This window comes from Syngnathus floridae, chromosome 9 (assembly GCF_059516105.1).
Source record: "Syngnathus floridae isolate MCC-2025c chromosome 9, RoL_Sflo_1.0, whole genome shotgun sequence".
NCBI classification, from domain to species: domain Eukaryota; kingdom Metazoa; phylum Chordata; class Actinopteri; order Syngnathiformes; family Syngnathidae; genus Syngnathus; species Syngnathus floridae.
This window is the reverse complement of record NC_142421.1, coordinates 5,556,062-5,578,417: the sequence shown is the minus strand read 5'-3', so window position 1 is coordinate 5,578,417 and position 22,356 is coordinate 5,556,062. Positions and strand designations below refer to the sequence as shown.

The window sequence follows — 22,356 nt, the reverse complement described above, 5'->3', positions numbered from 1 at the left end:
AGCAATAAAATGTGACTTACGCGTGTATCAATTATAAGGCCTATAAGTTGAGTGTGATGGATCGATCTGGTTTCAAAGCTTTGACTTTGCGCGTGCACAGCTGTCAGCAGACAAATGGCCACGTACTTCTTCAATATACAACGTGCTGTTTCAACAAATTCGTCACAAATTTCGTAATGTCTTGCGACATTGATCGAATGAAAGGGCCCCTGTAGTAAATATTAACGTTGCGTTCTGTTTAACTTAAAAACCTTGGTTTTCTTTGGATGTTTCTGATATTCTACTTGACATAAAAGGTCTGGACAATCGCCACATAACAGTGTAAAAAGACAACACGAAAAGAAGCATTCCATAATTATTTTGATATCAAAATAAATAGGTTTTCTATTTATAATGGCACTGATGGGGATCGTGTTTAATTCCCATCCCTGGAAAAAAAACTACAGTGTAAATAAATAAATAAATAAATAAATAAATAAATAAATAAATAAATAAATAAATAAATAAATAAATAAATAAATAAATAAATAAATAGATAAATAAATAAATAAATAAATAAATAAGTAAGTGTGACACAATAAAATAAAAGTCTGTTACACGCTTATTTGAAGCTAGGCACGTCTATATTAAGTTACTGAAATTTAATTGATGTCAACACATATAACCACTAGATGGAGACACATTTCTTCCTCATTCACATTTTTATTCTCAATCAAACTGCACTCAAGTAGGTTATTTGCTTCTTAACTGTACTACTGAAACATATCCAGACAACTATTCTGATTGTAAGCAGGTAGAGTATTTGCGTGGTCCTGCATTTTAAAACCCACAAAACACACCTTTTTCCTTTTGACTTCATATGGAATAAGCACAGTCACGCTGATCCCCCCCAATAACAATTAGGTTAAAGTGCAAAGACCAAAATGATGTAAAACAAGCAGAGTTAACTTGTGTGTTTACTTTGAAAAGACTCACAATATTGTCATTAACTTTGCTCCTCCTCTTTTAAAAATTTACCTCATGCTCAGCTCTGTCACTTAGACAAGCACAAGCAGCAAACAAGACCTCCTGACTGGGTGAGAGACCACCTGAGCAAGAATGGAGGAATCAACTAAGGAAAAAAAAGTTGTAGCAGTGGTAGGGGGTGGACTGGTAAGACAAAATTAAAGTAAAAACCTTTTTTTATTTTTCTTATTGAGTCATACATTGCTTTTTCCCTTTTGATACATTGTGGGTCAAATTCACTTTAAGTAAATGTACTGTAGCTGGAGCAGCTTCATAAATGTAACTAATTTTAATTTTAGAAGTCTGTCAGTGACAAAAACACCCCATCTTTTCTTTTAGGTTGGTGCACTGAATGCCTGTTTCTTTGCCAAAAGAGGTTTTGATGTACATGTGTTTGAAACTCGGGATGGTATGACAGATATTTAAATCTCCCCTGAGCCATAGAGCAAGTCTTTATCTGATAATGTGATGAATTGGTGATAAAGTCATTGTCTGACCTCTTGGCCAGATATCCGGCAAGCAAAAATCGTGAAGGGGAGAAGTATCAACTTGGCTTTATCTCACAGAGGCCGCCAGTCACTCAAGCATGTCGGAATGGAGGAGAAGGTTTGCTGACATCATTTATTGCTATAGTAGGACATAAACAACAGGGAGAACTCATGAGTTAAATTTGAAAATTTAAAGCTAATTGAATGTTACTATACACATTGACAACCAACCATTTAGACTCACCTTCACAGCTAGGTACAGTTTATTAACTTAGGAAGCATGTCACAATCGCTCCCAGCAGCATTAACATTGTAAACACAACACTGGTGCAAACAAATGTCATAAAAAATGTGAGGCCTGCGTTTTTTTTTTTTTTTTTTAGGATCTTCAGAAGTGGCATCTTTATTTTAGCTATTTAAGAGATTTTTGACTGAACAGGTCTGGCGGTAATCTGACTGGGTTGTGGTCTCTGAAAATGAACTCAGTTTTCCAAAAAATGTAACTAGCCATGGTTAATTATTGATTTAAGTGAGGCAAATACTTTTTTTCCACACAGGACCAGGTAGCTTTGAATATAATGTATATATTTTTCCCATAGTAAATAAAAAACAATTTTAAATATGAATTTTATGTTAACTTGGGTTTTCTTTGTCTGACATTCACATTTGTTTGATAATCTTAATAAAGTGAGGAAACTACAAAATAATGATGCATTTGAGAACAAGTTAAATACTTTTGGGAAATGTCGTCAAATGTCCCTCAGTATTTACTACTTCATTCTTGCATTGGAAAATGTATAGTTTAATATTGTAATACTGCTATCTTCATTTGTTGAGGCTTTCTACTATATTGTGTTGCTTCTTCTTTTAGATTGTCTCCCAAGGAATCCCCATGCATGCAAGAATGATCCATTCACCAAATGGTGTGCAGTCCCCAATTCCATATGGCAAAAAGGGCCAGGTTTGAAATATTTATTCTTGCTTTTCACTTGATTGAAAATGTATCAACATAAGCAATAATGAACAAACATTAAAGCAAAAAAAATGAATAATTGCACACAGAGCTGGCTTGTCTCGCTTGCCCTGTTAATTGAAAATATTAATTGAAAATAGCATTTATCTGTCTAAAAATGATTGTTTGTTGCTGAGAACACAGAGATGGGAATCATCATGAACGTATGAATCCCAGGCGGTTTTCAATTTTCAGTGAACAGCATGTTGTCTATTTGTGGAGCTGTAACTGCACTAATGAGACATTGTTTTCACTTCAGTACATCCTGTCTGTCGACCGAGCCAACCTGAACAAAGAGCTGCTAACAGGTAGGACCATTATCTAGCTTTCTATAGTCTTACTAAAGTAACTCACTGCACAGACAAATGTGACAAGGCTGCAGTCATAACAGTGACCAAATTAAAGTAGCTCTTTGAATTTGAAGTGCAATTAAACTAAATCTCCAAAGCCCTTGCGAAACATCAAGTATTTGATCAATTGATAAAGATTATATTGGTATATACAAGCCAAGTATAATATAGCAAAATCCCTGATTGCACTGAACTATTAATTTTATGGCGTCTTGTCGTTAAATTTAAATTGTGTGAACTGTTTCCCTCATTTTTATCAGTGAGTCGCAGCCATATTATGAAGTCGTGCCTCAGTTTCCACTCTGAGATAATGTCTGGCAGTCTTTTAATTAAACTTGAGCTTATCAGGACAAATCAGACTCCTGCAATGACAACAAAAAGAAATTCCAAAACTTAAAGCTTCAACATTTTTTTTTCTTATTAACTAACAGAGGCTGAGACGTATGCAAACACCAAGTTGAACTTTGACCACAAACTGCAGGATTGGAGTGCTGAATCGGGTTTAATGACCTTTATCAGGTAAGTATATGTAACAATGAATCCAGATAGGTACAAGAACATGCACTCACACTTACCTGCATAATATATTAAGGCTTCTGTGTTTTTATTGGTTTTATTGTTTTGTGTACCTGACATACAAGTGCATGTGGCCTTGACCATGTTTACTGTCACGCTAATCTCAATGGTCTTTGAAGCCTCTCAATGGTTTATTTTCTTTCTAAATGCAATACAAACTATCAACAATGAAACCCCTCAAGCGACACACCTTATTGATTCAAACATTTTTTTTTTATGTGTTGATTTAATGTCTGGTGGCCATTAATGTAGTCAGTTGAATGAGTCACACACACATGAATGCATTTACATACACTGAGGGAGATGTGCATTATAAAATCACATACCCCCGGGAGCTCGAACGCAATCCACATTTGCTCGCTTTTACATCCTGAACCGTGACAGCTAATTTATTGTCTACAGCTTGTGGAATTATTTATGCAAGAATGTCTTGTGCTCCATAATGGGATAAAACGATATGATAATGGAGTATTGGATCACATTAGGTGTACATAGTGAAGTAATTGCAGGTTTTTCAGAATTTTCCTGTGCATTTCAGGCCGGACGGATCCAAAACGCAGATCGAAGCAGACCTCATTGTCGGTTGTGACGGAGCATTTTCAGCCGTTCGCAAGCAATTCCTTCGTCAGAGCCGCTTTAACTACAGTCAGACTTACATCCCCCATGGCTACATGGAGCTCACCATGCCGCCTGTCAATGGAGAGGTCAGTTCTGCTTCTAGTGAAACAATTGAACTTTTCACACTCAAATATTTTCTTGTCCATCCTCAGTTTGCCATGAAGGCTAATTATCTCCATATTTGGCCACGGAACACATTCATGATGATTGCGCTCCCCAATTTGGTAAGAGGGATCCATGTTTTTCTCCTCACTTTGGATGTACGGATTGAAATGACATTATTTGCATATATTTCCGGCTAATCAGAAGCTTTGAAATTGATTAACCCTCAATGATGCCATTAGTGGGTTAATCAACCTCATTTGCCAGTCGGAACCGACTAATCAGTTACACGGCAAAATGTCTTCTTCTACTTTTTACAAAGTGTGTTTTTATTTCTTGTTAGTATTAAAACCTTTCTCTGTCGCTCCTGTCTATCTTAATCCCCGAATGATTTTTCCGCATGGCTGAGTCAGCGAGTGCGCCTTTGCTCTCTCAAGGTTAAAGCTGCAGACTTGAAAGTGCTTCAGAGCTCTCACTCAATGTCCTTAGCACCTAGAATGTCTTTGCACACCAAAAAAAAACAAAAAAAAAAACAGATGTGCGACTGCTGCTGTATAGAAATGATTGCAGAGACAATTTGTCCTTTTAGGAGTAATTTCTGTTATTTTAAATATATGTGGGTTGTTTCATCAGCCTTACTGGAGAAAAACGATTTTAGTATTCCATCAGTACCTGACAGAGAATCATCTCACAATGCCTCTCCTGAATGAAAAAAATCTATGCGAATCTCCTTTGTTCTTTATAGGACAAGACGTTTACCTGCACTCTCTTCATGCCCTTTGAAGAGTTTGCAAAGATCACCACAGGTGATGAAGTCATCGAGTTTTTCCAAAAATACTTTCCCGACGCCATACCGTTAATAGGAGTGTAAGCAACGTACTGACCTTCACCTCTATTTACCCTTTCATCCTCTTTTGCATAATTTTTTTCCATCCAATCAATCCATGCCACCCTCAGAATATTTCCAAGTCATCAACTCCATCCACACAAGCACAGTCTGTGAAGTGTGAAATTGAAATCTGACTCTTACATGTATTTCGATTTTAATTGAAGGTGAAGCGTTTGTTGGGGCTGACAGAGTTCCACCAAACGCTTCAGGCTTCCTCTCAGCACTAACTTGATTTGGAGCATGGAGAGCAAACAATTGAATGTGTGCTTTAGTTCCACAAATAGTCGCTGTCGCTTAGTCAGATGGGATGACGATGCAGTGAGAGAAAAAAAAGTTTGCTTTGTTTACAATCACGTAGCTGTCCCAACAAACAGGCATATTCAGTTCAAAATTTTATTTTTTTTCCCCCAAGTGTGCTTTGTTTACAATCATGTAGCTGTCCCAACAAACAGGCATAACCAGTTCAATATTTTATTTTTTTTCTCCAGTGATGCTCTCAAAAGGGATTATTTTCGATTGCCTGCCCAGGCCATGGTGTCCGTCAAGTGCTCCCCGTATCATATTGGAGATAAATGTGTCCTTATGGGCGACGCGGCTCATGCAGTGGTGCCTTTCTACGGGCAAGGAATGAATGCTGTAAGTAACACCAAGGGAATGGACGGATGGACAATAATGCAAATATAGATTTGTTAATCCATGTCTGTTTTTTAGGGTTTTGAAGATTGCATTGTTTTTGATGAAATAATGGAGCAGTTCAATGAAGATTTCAGTAAGTGCATGTGATATATAAACAATGATGTGTGATCGGGTCCAATGAAGAATTTTACCGCTGCTTTTTAACACAGGTGCTGTACTGCCCGAGTATTCCAGAGTGCGAGTTCCGGATGACCATGCAATCGCAGATCTGGCCATGTACAATTACATTGAAGTAATACATGTTTATTTCACCCCGTATTGTAAAATGCAAAATATTGTGAATAAGGATTGTGATTAGGTGTATAATATTAATACATTGATTTACACCACATATACTGTAAAGGATCCCAGGCAGACTGGAGTGTATCTCCTCTGGCACTAAAGCAATCATACCAAACTGTATAATACCAAATAGGCCCCTGGTGTCCTCAAATGAAAACTGAACTCATTAAGCCATGATCAATAGTTGTTCGCTTGCTCTTTAATGAGCTTTTTGTATGCAAGTTTATTGAAAGACAACAAACACAGGTATCATCTTTAAGTCCAACTCGATGTATCAAAACCTAGTCAAAAATTTAAATGTAGTCTAAAATTTAATCCAAAGTAACTTCCTTTATTGTATATCTGAAGTACATAGCAGATCTTAATAAACTAGATTCAATGTACAGATCTGGTAATTTATGTAATGAATCTAATATATGCTAATTTATCCAGTGCAAGCTTAAAGACAGAATGCAAATGACGTAAAATTCAAATGAGGAAGGTAAATAGCAGCTGACTCAAACATTGGGAAAATGATGGCACAAAAAGGAGCCCAAATGTCAATGAAACGTGACAATCATCTTGATTTATACAACATTGATTTGCATATTACTATTGAACTGAGAAATTCATTTCTCATGCTTTCAAATGACCTGACATTTAAATACATGCATTCATTTCAAAACCTGCTCGCTGTTTATTTTGCAGATGCGAGCTCACGTCAACTCCAAATGGTTCCTTTTCCGAAAACATGTCGATAACATCCTCCATTTCCTCATGCCAAAGACAATAATCCCACTTTACACCATGGTAAATGCAAAATATAAAGCATAAGGTGAAATATTACGCCCACTTTTAAAATAAGCTGTATTCTTTACCCCAATTAGGTGACTTTCACAAGAACACGTTACCATGAAGCTGTGAATCGCTGGCACTGGCAAGACAAAGTAAGTCCCTGAAATCCATCCATCCACTAATAGACTTTGTGTCTCATTTAAGCACCAGATGTGTGGGGACATTTAAAGTGCTTCACATCAAATTGACGATAAAAAAAGAGATGGTTCCTCTAGGAAGCTTTAATTCGATTTTTTTGGTGCCACTCAATACATTTGAGTAATGAGTTCGGTACACTGCAGCCTGGCTCATCTCGGCTGTGCTGTTCCCTGACCTCTGTAAAGAACATGCATTTTGTCAGTGAACTGAATAAAGACCAAAACTTTGGCACAGTGTTAACCTTGGAGATGTCTTTAAACAAGAAAAACAAACATCACCCTGTGTCAATGCTTTTGTATGCCTCCTATTCAATACAGTGATGTTCCAGATTAGAACACAGACTAACATGAATTTGGGTAAATAACTCCACTTGAATGCTATTTGAGAAAATTCAGTATTATTTTATTTGTTTATTCAAAGCATATTGTACCCTAGTAAATCTATCTATTATAATTCATCTGGAAAATGTTGGTCTGATAATGATGCAATATAAAATGCACTGCAACAAATCAGAGAGTCATTTCTTTTTATAAATGCAGCAAATGCAAATAAATCTCAGCCTGAAGGTTTGAGCTCTTCACATTTTCATAAAATTAACATAGTGGGATTTGAATGTAAGTATTGTACTGCAATTTTTAAAAAATATTTTCTTTCTTTCACAGGTGATTAATCGGGGCCTGTTTTTTGCTGCGACAGGAGCAATTTTGGGAGGCTCTATCCTGCTCATCAAAAATCCCCCACAAATCAACAAGCTCAGCATTCCTACTGAGAAACTGTTGAACAAGCTTGCAGGATTCTGTACCTCCTTAACTCACATGTGACGCTGAGTGCACCAATTACACCATCGCTCACAGTGATGAAATGTATTCAATTAATTCTCATGCTGCGAGACAAAATGTCTCAAATGATGCTCAATTAAATTCATTACTGTGATTAATTTTATGAAAATGGCACTTGATTAGCACAGTTGTCAGATTAGATTTACTTAATATAATACAATTTATTTGGAATTATTTTAAAATAGTACCACTTCTATTACTAAACAAAGATAGAATACAAATAATTATATTTATTAAACTAGAAAATGCAATTTCGGGAGAAATTGCGTGTGAAGGCGAATACTTTGAATGACTTCTTGGGGAATGATGCCGAATGATGTTGAAATGAGTTGAATTTCTTGAGAAATGTGGAAAATAGAAGTGTAATACTAAATTTTGGAGAATTTGGTTGAATTTCAAATTTGAAAGTTTGACATTTTTGGTAAGAGGAAAGTTGTGGAATAGGTAGAAAAAAGATGAACAGTTGAAAGTTGGAATGGGTAGAATCGGTTGAAAAATGTAGAAATTAGAGTAGAAAAACGAAATTTAGAAAAATTTGGTTGAATTTCAAATTTGGAATTTTTGGCAAATGGGAAGTTGTGGAATAGGTTGGCAAAAGATGAACAGTTGAAAGTTGGAATGAGTTGAATAAGTTGAAAAATGTAGAAATTAGAGTAGAAAAACGAAAATTTGGAGAATTTGGTTGAATTTCAAATTTGGAATTTTTGATCAGTGGGAAGTTGTGGTAGGCAAAAGATGAACAGTTGAAAGTTGGAATGGGTAGAATTGGTTGAAAAATGTAGAAATTAGAGTAGAAAAATGAAATTTTGGAGAATTTGGTTGAATTCCAAATTTGGAATTTTTGGTAAGTGGGACGTTTTGGAATAGGGAGGCAAAAGATGAACAGTTGAAAGTTGGAATGGGTAGAATCGGTTGAAAAATGTAGAAATTAGAGTAGAAAAACAAAATTTAGAAAAATTTGGTTGAATTTCAAATTTGGAATTTTTGGCAAATGGGAAGTTGTGGAATAGGTTGGCAAAAGATGAACAGTTGAAAGTTGGAATGAGTGTAATCGGTTGAAAAATGTCGAAGTTAGAGTAGAAAAACGAAATTTTGGAGAATTTGGTTGAATTTCAAATTTAAAAATTTGGAGTTTTTGGTAGGTGAGAAGCTGTGGAATAGGCAGGCAAAAGATGAACAGTTGAAAGTTGGAATGGGTTGAATTGGTTGAAAAACGTAGAAGTTAGAGTAAAAAAAAATTATGTAGAATTTGGTTGAATTTCAAATTTGAAAATTTTGAATATTGGGTATGTGAGAAGTTGTGGAATAGGCAGGCAAAAGATGAACAGTTGAAAGTTGGAATGGGTTGAATCGGTTGAAAAATGTAGAAATTAGAGTAGAAAAACGAAATTACGAAGAATTTGGTTGAATTTCAAATTTGAAAATTTGGAATTTTTTTGTAAGTGGGAAGTTGTGGAATAGGTAGGCAAAAGATGAACAGTTGGAAGTTGGAATGGGTTGAATCGGTCGAAAAATGTAGAAATTAGAGGTGAAAAACGAAATTTCGTGAAATTTTGTCGGAATTTTTAACGTGAAAACGTGAAATTTTTGAATTTGGGAATTTTGGGAATGTCGAGAATCATTCCGAATGTGGCTTGAATGTGCTGAATGAGGTGAATTTAAAAGGGGAATGACGTAAATGTGAAATGTCGAATCTGCCATTGAGAATGAATGGGGAAAAATTTGTCGTAAATTCGCGAATTTTGCGAAATCGGAAAATTTTCGGAACGAGAAAAATGGAAGCGCCCATCTCGTGAATATTTGGAATACGTCAAAAGTGGAACGGAGTGAATCGGATGAATTATGTGGAAGAAGAAGCGGGACAAAAAAGTGGCGGGAATAAAATAGAAGAATAATAATAATAATAATAATAATAATAGAGAATGGTGTAGAATAACATATGTGTGAAGGCCATCGCCTTCACACAATAAGAGTACTCATCTGCTAGACTAGTGACTCAATGGCTTTAGTCCACATAGACAGGTTTGTGGGGATCATTTGGATCCAGGTCGGGATTTTCTGCTCAGAGCATTATGAGCAGCCACATTGTCATTTTGAATCATCTATGTTATGACCTGACACAATTTTCTGCACACCTTGAATGAAGCACAGGATCTTTTTTTTATAGATGTGCTGGTTGATCAGCGACTGTAAACATGTTCAATGGCTGTAGAGAGCCGAGGTAACAGTTGTGCAATATACTCTGGGGAGAAAAATCCTACTTTGTAAATATACAGCATTGTTCATGACTCCGGTCCTGGAACTCTTCTGACAGACGGAGCCGTCTCCAAAACAAAAAAAAGTCTGTATGCCTTGAAGTCCAAGTTTTATCTTGCTCACAGTCCTCCTCATACATACTGTAGAATTCTGCCATTTTCAACAGTGACGCTGGAAAGATTTGGATTGAAAATACTTAAAGCAAATTAGTTAGATAATAAAAAATACTATCTCTTTATTAAATCCATTAACACATTTTAAGTGTCATATTAGCGTGTATGACTGTAAGCAATATCCAATTGTTTTTAAATACCAACCATAGTTGAACTCAGTTACTAGATGACAAAGAATGTATGTTTTGACAGCATATATGTTATATAAGGGTGAGAATATTTGATTTTCAAACCCTCTCATGTGTATAAAGTGATCACATTGATTTGAGCTTGGAATAGCATGGCAGGTCGTAAACCTGCACAGGATGACAATCTCGCCTTGGGGGGGGGATCACAGCGGCCTCACTTGAATGACATTAGCAGAGGACTCCGCAGGGGATGACACATCGAAGCGGTGAAAATCGTCACTTGTAATGACAAAGACGATAGAGGAGGAGCTGAAGGTCACCCTCTTTTTGGGTCTCTTTCTTCTGCCGCGTGAACTTGAAACAACGATGGGTCTGATCGGACGCTCAACCGGAGCCAGGGGCCGCTCTTTGAAGCTCTGCTGCAGCCAAGACAACCTTGAGCACAGCAGCTGCAGCAAACAGCGCCGGAACTGTGAGGCAAGTAGGTGGGAGAAGAAGAGCGAGGGTGTGCTGCTTAATGTGACAATGACATTCACCCCCCTGATTTGTATGCCAAGCACACCAGATATCTCTCTTTGGATAACAAATGAAAGTGACAATTTCCCACCCACATTCCCATGTGCCTGTTTACATCTGGTGTGCTCTTCCTTTTGCTTCAATCAGTGGAGAACTACCCGATAACATTGATTTGCTTAAAGGTCTTTAAATTCAAAAGTCATTGATGAGGAAAAATAATCAAATTAGCATCTCGCTACACCTTTTGGGGCCTCTCATTCCAATTTGCTCCCACACACGGAGATAATTTGTAAAAATTGATAAATACATAATTACTAACCTTCATGCTCATGAATACATAGATGAGGGGGTTGTAGGCTGTGCTGGACTTGGCAAAGAAGGATGGGATAATGGCCACAGTGGGCGAGACCATGCTCTTCCTGCCAAAAGCCACCATCATAGACACAACAGCGTAGGGCGTCCAGCACACCAGGAAGCAGGAGATCATGAGAAGAAACATTGCAGCTAGCTTCTTCTCATATCTTAGGATTTTTACAATTTGGACTGTCTGAAGATCCTGGATGGAGCGCAGCTAATGAAAACAAAGCAAAGAGCAGGAGTCAGTTTATTTATTGGTAGACTTTGCATGTTCTTCTGATACTATGTGTGTGTGCTGAAATTGTCTCTATCTGCAGTGAGATTTTTTTGACAGCAGAAATACTCAGGGTTCAGGTACTTGCTTTAGAAGATTTTTCTATAACCTCTCCTGGGCTCCCAATTGCCATGTTGCTTAAAATGCTCCTCTCGTGCATGGGAGAGCTTCGGGGACTTTCCAGACAGGTTTGCATGGAAATTCGTGTGGTAGTTAGGAACGGAAATCTAACAGCGTACACCTTCATGATCGTGCAGGATGTTTCACCTTTTTTAGAATTCATAGATTTCCTTGACTCACACAATTATCAAACTTAACACAAGAATTTAATTGTAATCCTCACAACCCACGCAATCGCCCTTTTTTATTGCTTTTATATTACCAGGCGACAGATGGAATAAAGCGAGAAAGCACTAAAGCTTATGATGATAATAGAGCTAGAAATGAAAGGCTGCACTCAAGTCATTTAGTGAGGGTCACAGTTCCTTTTCATTAAATATAAAGATTGTTATCTGTGTGTTCTACAACCAACATTGAATTAGAAATTATTGTTGCTTGATTGATTATGGGGAAACCAAACAATTAATTATGATTCAATGCTCTTTTGTAGTCAAATAGATGACACTGTTTTGCCTCATCTGCTTCAAAACACAGTTAATAATTCCACACAATTAAGAGAATTCTTAATTAATCAGTTGTTGGGCAAAAATGTAATTGTTTTTCCCTCGACTGCCCTTCAGGAAAGTTTAGAGGCATTTTTGTTGTTTAACCCCGTGAACTGCATCTATTCTTATGAAGCAATTTATCACATCAACAAGCCTCTGCAAAATACTGCAAGTAGTGCCATGGTCACGCATGGAATGACACAGTTTAGAAAGTATATTTAAAGATAGGGAGAGTTATGAAATGCCCATATGGTGCTCCATTCATCAAATTGCCTCATTTTACCTTGGAGAGACAAATTATTTTTTACGTTTACTTGACATGAATTTTAATGAGCCCTTCCATTCACACGTTTTTGCAACTGATTATTCTGACTCATTCATGTTCTAGTATCATCAAATTAAAAAAAGTCAGATTTAAATGGTCTCACCATTTGTACTGTGTAGAGGATGTTTCCATAGCAATAGATCATGATGCCAACAGGTACAAAGAAACAAGCCAGGAGGAATAGAAGAATGAATGAAGCATCATTTGGATTCTTGGAAGCCCAGTCCAAGGAGCATCCCAGTTGGTGGATCTCTAGTGTGTAGTGGTTCCAGCCCAGGAGAGGAGCCCCAGTCCAAACTAGGGAGTAAAGCCAGATGTGGCCAATGGCCCGCCACACCCAGGGGAAGTCCACCACCTGTGCATGGACCACCCGGATGTAGCGCTCATAAGCTAACGCTGCCAGCGTCATGATTGAGACGATGCCTGAACAGAAATTAGGATGTTGATTAGAAACTTCCAATTATCAAAACATTTATTTTTGAGGATGACATTTCTATTGTAAAACACACACACATATATATATATCTACTATAAAATCCATACATCTCTTCAATTACATGCCTTAATAGCCATGCCAAAGCTGTCATTCTTCATTAACCTGCTAATTAATGGATGAAAGGCTGAGCCAACATTGACAGACACAAAATTTGCAGGGATCTGCATGCGCGGGTTCCTCTTCCCACATACAATTTCAGCAGGATGGACATGTTTTGCGAGATGTGACTGCTATTATTGCTACAGCTCCCCTGGCTCGCCTTTGTGCCAGTCAACGACCTCCACTGAGTAATACTTTGGATGAGGTACAAGGATGATACGGCATATTTGTCCAAAGAGGACATTTTCTCCACTCTGGAGGACACGAAATGATGCCAGTTGAGTTTTTTTTTTTTTTAGTCACGACCTCTGTCGATAAAGCTTTCTACACTGCATGATGTATCCATTATGTACTTGTGGAATTAATGAAAACTAAAAAAGCTTTATCTAAGCCTTCCGGTGTGGACTTTGCATATTCTCACCCCCAAATATATCTAATGTGAGGTCAACTTTATTGTAAAGTTTTTCACTGGGTAACCTAAAAAATAAAAATAAAAATAAAAATAAAAATAAAAATAAAAATAAAAATAAAAATAAAAATAAAAATAATCAAATAAATAAATAAATAAATAAATAAATAAATAAATAAAACATTCTGAATTCTAAAATTGTAATATATAAAAAAATAACAATGATAGATTGCAATCTTACCGAATAAACTGTTACTGAAGCCGTCCCACACGCATGTTGCATGGCTCCAAATCCACCCACCTTTGACGCACGAGACAAATGTAAAGTTTATTCCAACGACAGAAACCAGCAAATCACTCAAACTTATGTTGACGAGTAACAAATTGGTAGGTGTCCGAAGTCTCTTGAATTTGCAGTAAAGTAGAATGACAAGAACGTTGTTGCAGAAGCCAAACACTCCAATGGTTCCGATGGTGAAGGCGAGAAGTTTGTAGGTGCCAAAAGCAAACAGGTTATGTTCGGCTCTGGTTTCATTGGAAGGATTCATTGCGGGGATAAAAAGGTGGTTTCGGTCATTGTGGTGGCTTCGATGTGCGGCTGGAGCGCGCATCCTTCACTGACAGCGAGCGAGTGCGCGCGCGCGCGCGCGCCGCTCATTCAAACAAACCCACAAGACAGCAGCAGCAACACGCCTCCTAAGAAACTAGGTCAATGTAACACTGTCACATGACACACTTAGGGAAATGCATTTTAATCTTTACGTTTTTGACAAAAATGGGAATACTCTCATACCAAAAGGCAAAGAAAATAATTTATAAAATTAATATAAAATATCAAATAAAGTGCTGGAGGAGATTGACAAGGCTATAGTATTTTTTTAATTTGCCATAATTAGATCATTTAGCATTGTGTGCATCAATTTACAATGTTAGAAAAAGTAACATGTTTTGATGGAATAAAAGCAATGAGCAAGTAATATGTATATATATTTTTTAATCTTAGTCCAAGCAATGAAAAAGTTGATAAAAGTGGGAATGTATTTTACTGGCATTGTTTTTCACCTTGCTGAATTACAAAATTGGTAAATCCTGTAATCAATTTAAAAATATATATTTTTTACTTTTTACTTTTGTGTAATCTCTACTTTCGGAGCCTAATTTGATTTAAATTGAATCAGTAGGTCTAATTTTACCAGTCTCTACACAGATGGTAACATTTTATTTGAATTGTATTCATATTCTTGATATGACACCTGTGTGTATGGGCATTTTCCTTACAGTGGTACATCTTTCTACAAGATCTCTACAAGATAGCCAACTGAATAACACGAGGCTGATGAAGACATTTGACACATTCATTTTATCAATGGTTAAGTGTGTGAGAGTACCATGCAAAAAGTCACCTTCCACATTACGGATTTTTTTTCCATTCACAACCTTTTGAATAATCACCACACAGTATCGCTGGTGACTTTGTCACGTCTGTAAATTTTGGTGACCTTTTGAGGTGCTCTCTCCATCATCCAGATGTCTCTTTTGTTCACCGAGGAAGGCCACTGAGGCAAAAGGTTGGAAGACATTATTTACGCCTGACCTAATTTTCATGAAACTTCAGGTTGATTCAAAATAGCAGATCCCTCTTGAGGAACAAACACAACACACCAGTCTCAAGGTGCTTGACAGAATCTTAGAATAAAATGCACAAACACAAGCCAGTATAAAGGTCAAGATATATTTTATTACATGTTTATCTATAAGTGTACTCTTGTTGTATTGCAGTACATGATGCAGTATATTTCAAATCTAAAAAATCAATTACAAATTCAAAATAAACCTCTTGAGTCCCCTTACAGAGAATATTGCAACTATGTGCATGACTGCAGGCTTGTTCACACATTTCTTTATGCATAACCACAGGGGAAAATAAAGGTGTAAATATGTTAACTTGTCATTTTGGACTTAGTGGTGCAAATTAATGTACTGAGAAAACACAATGTAGCACATCTCCATTGTTGTAATGCAAAGTACAAGATGTGGCAGAGAGTCCTAAAAATAGACGGATTTGATATTCAAGGAAGAATTGTTGAATGTTGAAGAGGAGTTCAAATTTGTATGAAATGTCTTCTTCAGTTAAATGACATGCCGTGGAAGCTCTCTGTGGACCACAACGAGTGCTGATTTGGCGAAAGAAAAGAAATGAAACGGCAAACTAGCAGCCGAATTTCATTTGTGGTCAATCAGAGGCCTTTTATAGAGACACGCATATTTTTTAAAACAGCTCTCTCTCTGCACGTGCTGTCATTCCAATCACTGAAAAGAACCTTTTCATCTCAACTGGACACCAGCCTGCAATTCAATATGATCATGGTGAGGCTGATGATAGACGAGGGTTTGTTGGCTTTAATTTCCAAAGCGGGGACCCCCCAAAGGTTGGAAAATGTAGCCATTAGGTGGGCTGAAACCAGAGAAGGCAGAGAAAGGACAGTGACAGAGGGAGGCCATCTAATCTTGTCTGAGTCAACATCTCCTCACGATGAGGACACATGTCCTGCTTAGGTAGGTTAAGGTCAAGTGGAGGACGATGTAAAGTCAGATATCTAGTAATTATTGGAAAAATAATTACTTTTTTAATTTTAGAATAAATTGTGTGTGTTCTTGAGGGAATTTGGGTTTAACTTGATGACAAATCTTTCATTATCTTTACTTAGAAATTAGAGGTCATTGTGGCCATGGGAGGAAAAGTACACTGCGTAAAGGTGCTAAAATAAAACCTCTCCACTTTGGCAGGGTTCCATTAATGCTCTGTCACTAGTCTGCCAGAGAAAGAGCAGGACAAGATGTTATCGATTGGCAGATTCCTCTCTGCTGGGAATTCACTCAAATAGAGATCATAGGGGACGGGGTGGTTCACTAACAAAGGTCATCCGTTGGTAAAAATGAGCGAGGGGCAATATTTCAGAATCATAGTATTCAAAGATTAAATCAATATTTATAACAGCCCCCCTCCGACGTCATGGCACAAGGTGGTGGTGACAAGCAGTATTACAAGGACATTACACAACTGAGGGAAAATCTTGCAGTTACTTTAACTATGAATTCACATTTCTTGTATTAATCTCCTGAATGTACTCCAACAAATCCATATTTGTTCTTCTCTCTGTTGAATTTAAATTCATTAACAAGGGGAGCTGCCAGTTGGCTGCTTCCTCCCACAACGGCGCACAGTTGCGTATATCTGCGCTAGTAAAACAAAATGCCAAAAGAAATAAAACATGGGTTGAATTGTGTATGTCAAGTCTCATTTTTCTTGCTACAATGAAGCGAGGGGCCAGGAGAGTTTGACCCTGAGGTGCATAGTGGACACTTGGGAACTGGGTGTGCTTGTCCAAAAAGATTTTGAAAACGAGTTTAGTTAAGTGATTGTCTGTGTTTTATTCCCACTGGTGCAACGTGTCCCTGTTACTTTCAAACGGTACTTTGGCTGGTGCAAGAAAGAAAAAAAACGTGTAACCTTCAAATGCTACATTGTATAGCAAGACACAAGAACATAGAAAAGCAATGGAACATTTTTCTTTTCATGCGAAATACAGTCTGCAGAAGAGTTGCTAAATAACTGTGTGTAAATAGGGAGTGAAATAAACCTGCAAATATTTGATAGCAGTTGTTGATGCTACGATGAAAATGCATTTGAATATTTCTGAGCAGCCTTACAGCTATTTCACAGATAGCAGAGTAGGTACATCCGTATTAGCGAGCGGTTTATTTAAATTGTCTTGATTCGAATAATATTGTACAATATTATTTTGTTATATTCTTCTTTGATAAAGCACATTCAGTTTCTTGGTTATGGTTAGAGTTGAATATTATAGTAAATAATAGTAAATTACAAATTGATTGAAATAGCTCATCTGTCTTCATTCCGTAGCAAGATGGCTTTGGACTAGGATGGAAGGATTACTTTGTCATTGCTTCTTCCATTTGGGGATGCAGACTGCTAGACACTTTGACAGCAGATCCACGCTAAGTACAAATACCTATGTGCAAATCCATTAGCAGTGCAAGTCTGTTTGGCAATGATAAAAGTCCCAGTCAGTCTGCAAGATGGATTGCAGAAAAAATATTCACCTGGAGGAAATGTGCAGGCTTGGATTTGTATTATTCCAAGAACCGTGCAGGTCCAAATATAGAAGCCAAGTTTACAAACCTTTAACGCGGCTACCACAGCAACAATTTATATACGATTAAACGATTAAAAAAAAAAAAGTAGCCTAAAGTGCATTTCTATATCTGGTTCCTTACATTAGGTCATGTGCAAATATGGAATAATTAGGCAGATTTAAAAATAGCAGTTTGCCTCTCAAAAAGGGTCCTGATCCGCTCTGATGAAATCATCAATTAAGGATCACCAGAGATTAAATAGTGATAGTGACTGATGACGCCACAGTCACCATGGCTCAGCAAGAAAGATGGCAGTCTCCCATTGTTACTATAGATACTCCACTTGATGGGTGGGATGGATGGTATTTTAGTGACTCTGCCATCCCCAGATAGCCTCTAAAGGACATTTCCGTGAATAAAGCCAAAAGGTTAATGGCATATCTTCCCACCTTATAGCAAAGCCATGCGTTTCCTGATCTTCCATAAAGACATGCAGATGGAATACATGATGACCCAATAGGGGACACAAAGGAGTATACGGTGAAAAAAAAAAAAAAACATCAATCACAGAAGGTCAGGAGCAATTCCTATTCATGTTTTTGCACCAAGAAATTAAAAAAACATTAATGAAAATATCAAGTAAAGATGAGGATGCTATTAAGTATTTAGTTTTACATTTGAAATTCATTTTGGAGAATTTCTTCAACAATATCCTCACAAGGATAGTGTTGCATGTAAACACTTCACGAAGTGAAGGATGAGATGATAGAGCTGGACACAACATGAATATGAATCATGTATAACCACTCGGAATATTTTTCTAATTTACTCGGACAATCTTATTTAGAACTAGGGCATGAGTGCGCATATACATAATGACTTTATATTTCATCTCAGATGTGGTGCAAGAATTCCGGTCAAACAAAAGGAAATGAAATCAATTAGACATTAGTACAAAATCTTCATCATGTATCAAGGGAGAAAATAAGCAGAAATTTGTTTACAGCATGATGTTCTCATACCATAGAAATGAAGTGCTGCAATGGGAGCTGTCAAGATTTGATTCCCAGTTGACAAACTAGCCTTGAGATTGAAATATAATCGAGTCAATTTGTTTCCTTCATACTTACAAAAGCGCTTCTCGGAAATATTACACAATGTGCTTCAAAGGATTATGAAAGACACCAAATCATTTAAAAAAATAAATCACAGAATCCATCCTTGCCAGAAATCCTTCGATTTTTAAAAACTCATTTATTAGTGACGCGGTTTTCCGAATCAGGATTAGATCAGCTGGACCATGTGCTCATAACTGTTGTCTCAATTTGAAGGCTACTTCAAGGTTATATCTATGTCACGTCTGCCCTTCAACCGGTACGTCTGCACTGTGACAGCTAATCGATTACTTACCTTCTAATTATCTGATCAGTATAATGTAGGGCAAAGTGCTGTGTGCAACTTGGAATAATAACTTTAATGCAAACTTAAATGGGCTTCTCTAGAGTAGGCTACTCACCATGCACATTAAATGATCAATTATCATATATTTAAATTATTTTTAAATATGGGAGAAGCAAAGACAGAAATGTAAATATGTATCATAAAACCAAGACTGCTGTGTAAAATCTTTTGGTGAAAGAATTGAGTGCTGGCAGTGTGCCACCCAGTGGTTCCTCACATGTCAGCAAGCCAGTTGTACTACTTTCTTTTTAGCTCACAGCCACATAAAATAGTAATTACTTCCCACAAACATGTTTGGGTATCACACAAGACAAGAACCAAAATTCAGCAGAGGAATTGTCACTGTATAATTAAATTTTACGGGCACATATAGCACCAAAATATTTTGAACACAATGAAGGACTTTTCTTGCTCTTTTTGTTGCTTTGTAGGAAACAGAAATAGGACTTCTGAATATTTATAAATTGCGTCTGGCTTAGCTCCGCCCATATCTGGGTAACATGTATGTATATTTGAACTAACCATGCATTTTAAATAAGCCTATGCATCCATTTTTCCAAGAAGAGGGGTGTTCAGTGGTAGTTCAAGACCAATTTTACTGAGGGGCCCTGAAGCCTTTTTTTTTTTTCGGAGGGGTATACTCAACCCACTTGTAGCTCATGTTAGTTAACCAAACCACAACACAAAACCAAGCAAGCCCACAACAGTAGCCTGTTATAATAAATGTTATTTATATACTGGCTCGCTGCATTGTTGGTATTTCTCGCCCTTATTTTGTTTCTATGGTTTAAAATGATGTCCTATTCCTGCATCATACAGATGAAAAACATGAAGACATGACAAGTGCACATTTGTTTCTGATTGGGTTTGGCTTTCACTAATTGCAAATCAAAGCGTCTTAGACTCAGGGTACTCATGTGGATGTTGGAAAAATACAACAGTAGAGGGTGCTGCTATACTGTTTTCATTCTGAACAAAATGGATTTTAAAAATATTTTGGACTGATCAGCAGTGCAACAAGCAGTGCAGTTATATTACTCAAAACCATTTCTGGAAGGATTCCAAATGCCACAATCCACATAGACCAGACAAACATGCAAATGTTGTCAGGACAAGTTTGACTCAAAAAGATGAATTTGGATTTGAGGTTCCTTGTCACACAAAATGATTTAATAGTGTTTTATTTTTCTCCCTAAATTGCTGACAACATGAGAAAGAAGACAAGGACTGGATTTGTGTTTTGGACTCAAATAAAATTCAGGGGGAACAGTGAGACAAAGTCAGACTGACAATAGAACAACAGGTGCCAACACCAGGTCATGCCCTAGTCCTTAACTACGTGGAGACAAAGGTCATCCGGTAACTAAGAGTATAAAATGGTATTAAAAAGTTAACGCTGTTCATGACAAATTGCAATCACTGAGGCCAGTAACAACAATGATAGACTCACTTAAATGTATTGAAGCAACAATGGACAATGCAGCACCAAAAGTAAGCTTGATGAAATAGCTAAAAATGAAACTCTATTGAGGTATTCACAATGCTGACAGCAAGAAAGCCAGATCAGCTTCGTCCTCATTTTGATTGACAGTGCAGCAAAGAAACGGAAGTCTTGCGATATATATATATATTTTTTTGTCAAATGGGAATTGATGAATTTAAAGACTAGTGTGTCAGGCACAGACTATTTAAAACTCCACCAAACAACCATAAAATAAAAACCCATCAGCTTGGTGTTTAGTATTTATATCTGTCCTGAATCTTCCTCCTGAAGTGTTTGCATGGCTGGTTGGTGACAAGGTATTAACGTGGGGGTCCAGAGGGATCACACATGTAGTGGGGAATAAGGGGGAATCCGAGTGGGGGTCTTACCTTAAAAGGCAGAATCCCGAAGTCTACTGTCCATAACGGAAGGAATGTACGCCTCTGACCTGAACGCTTGACATGTGCATAAACTTGATGTTTTACTGCAGTCTTGCTGGTACAATACCCCATCTGTAACATCTGTAGCAGAAAAGACGTGACATCTAACAGTCAAGTGTTAATTCAATATATGTCATGATGTCATTCGTGTCGGCTACAAGCTGAGTTTGAAAGTAAACAAGCAACCGTCACGTGGGTTGGTGAGTAACGTATACACATGCAGAATGAATGGCTCACTTCTTCAATTCTAATTAAATTCTCCCCACGCTACTTTCTCCAACAACTAGTTGCCATTTTTAAATTTTCCCCCGAAACAAAACTTCAACCGTGGTCGTCTGGCTCAAAGTCCTTACAGATGAGCAAATGATACTTTGCTGCCAACAAATTAGAACGTAGTTCTAAGTTTGGTCTATTTTGTTGGCATGGGCCACACTAATTATAGGACAGGCATGCACTGTCAATAGAAGCCCCTCCCATTCATCCTCAATGACCTGACCACATTACTGGATTCAAGGAGGTGACAGCAGTCAAGTCGTTTCATTAGAGTCACAAGGCTGCTGTTGTTAACCTACCAGAACAAAAAATGTCTCATGATGTCACCCGGTATCTATAAGGGGAGACACTTTTCGAAGTTCAGCGCCACTCCTTCTGCATGGCATTAATGGAATTCAGAGCAAATGTATAAATACAATACGACATGGCGGGCTGTTGCTGCACCGTGCTGTGGGTACGTGAAATGTAAAGTAAAAATAGAGGAATTTGATTTACCAAGCAAGATGATTGTCATAAAAATTAAAAGCTACACATGCATTGTGACACTGTGCTGAGGACAAAAAAAAAACTCACACTCAAGTGTCTTCAAGAGTCAGTGTAGTATTCGTCACAATGTTTGCAGGGGAATTGCTGAGGATTGCAAGATGACAACATGTGCATCATTCTGATGATTCAAATACATTTGCCAATAAAGTTAAATGATATGGTTTTTAGCGTGAACTTAATATTATTTCATTAATATTAGAAACTCTTTTAATTTAGATGTTCATGAACCTCCCAGCAAGCATTTTAACTATCTGGTGTTTGACTCAACTCACAGGGGCACCTTGGCTAAATGGGTCTGGGTTTTGTCACAGAGATGAGAGTGCCGTGTTTAGCTCTTGCCCTCGTTCACGTGCTGAAGATACAAACACAAAGTGTATTTTCCATGGTTACTGTCAGACAAACAGCAGTCAACAGTGCAGAGATGTCGGGCTATCCATGGTCCGCCCGTCCGCCATACTGTACAAGGTT

At 37.4% G+C, this 22,356-nt stretch overlaps 2 protein-coding genes across 3 annotated transcripts; one reads left to right on the top strand and one right to left on the bottom strand.

The window, feature by feature from the left end:
* The first annotated feature begins 95 nt into the window (after nt 1-95).
* Nucleotides 96-7,927, top strand: kmo (kynurenine 3-monooxygenase). The gene is made up of 16 exons (XM_088384451.1): nt 96-122; nt 1,029-1,152; nt 1,345-1,414; nt 1,514-1,611; nt 2,365-2,454; nt 2,765-2,813; nt 3,287-3,374; nt 3,970-4,135; nt 4,202-4,273; nt 4,897-5,018; nt 5,529-5,676; nt 5,752-5,809; nt 5,886-5,968; nt 6,706-6,807; nt 6,885-6,944; nt 7,653-7,927. The coding sequence occupies exons 2-16, from the start codon at nt 1,099-1,101 to the stop codon at nt 7,809-7,811; spliced, it is 1,419 nt and encodes a 472-aa protein (XP_088240577.1). The 5' UTR covers nt 96-122; nt 1,029-1,098; the 3' UTR covers nt 7,812-7,927.
* opn3 (opsin 3) lies at nt 7,366-14,151 on the bottom strand. Of its 2 annotated transcripts, none has more exons than XM_088384452.1 (4): nt 13,769-14,151; nt 12,627-12,946; nt 11,222-11,473; nt 7,366-10,856 (listed from the first exon to the last, which is right to left on the bottom strand). In XM_088384452.1, exons 1-4 carry the CDS (start codon nt 14,136-14,138, stop codon nt 10,590-10,592), a joined length of 1,209 nt encoding a protein of 402 aa, XP_088240578.1. In that variant the 5' UTR covers nt 14,139-14,151; the 3' UTR covers nt 7,366-10,589. The 2 variants fall into 2 exon arrangements, with proteins under 2 accessions (XP_088240578.1, XP_088240580.1); XM_088384454.1 differs by having other exon boundaries at nt 7,366-10,835.
* Between the last annotated feature and the right edge of the window lie 8,205 nt (nt 14,152-22,356).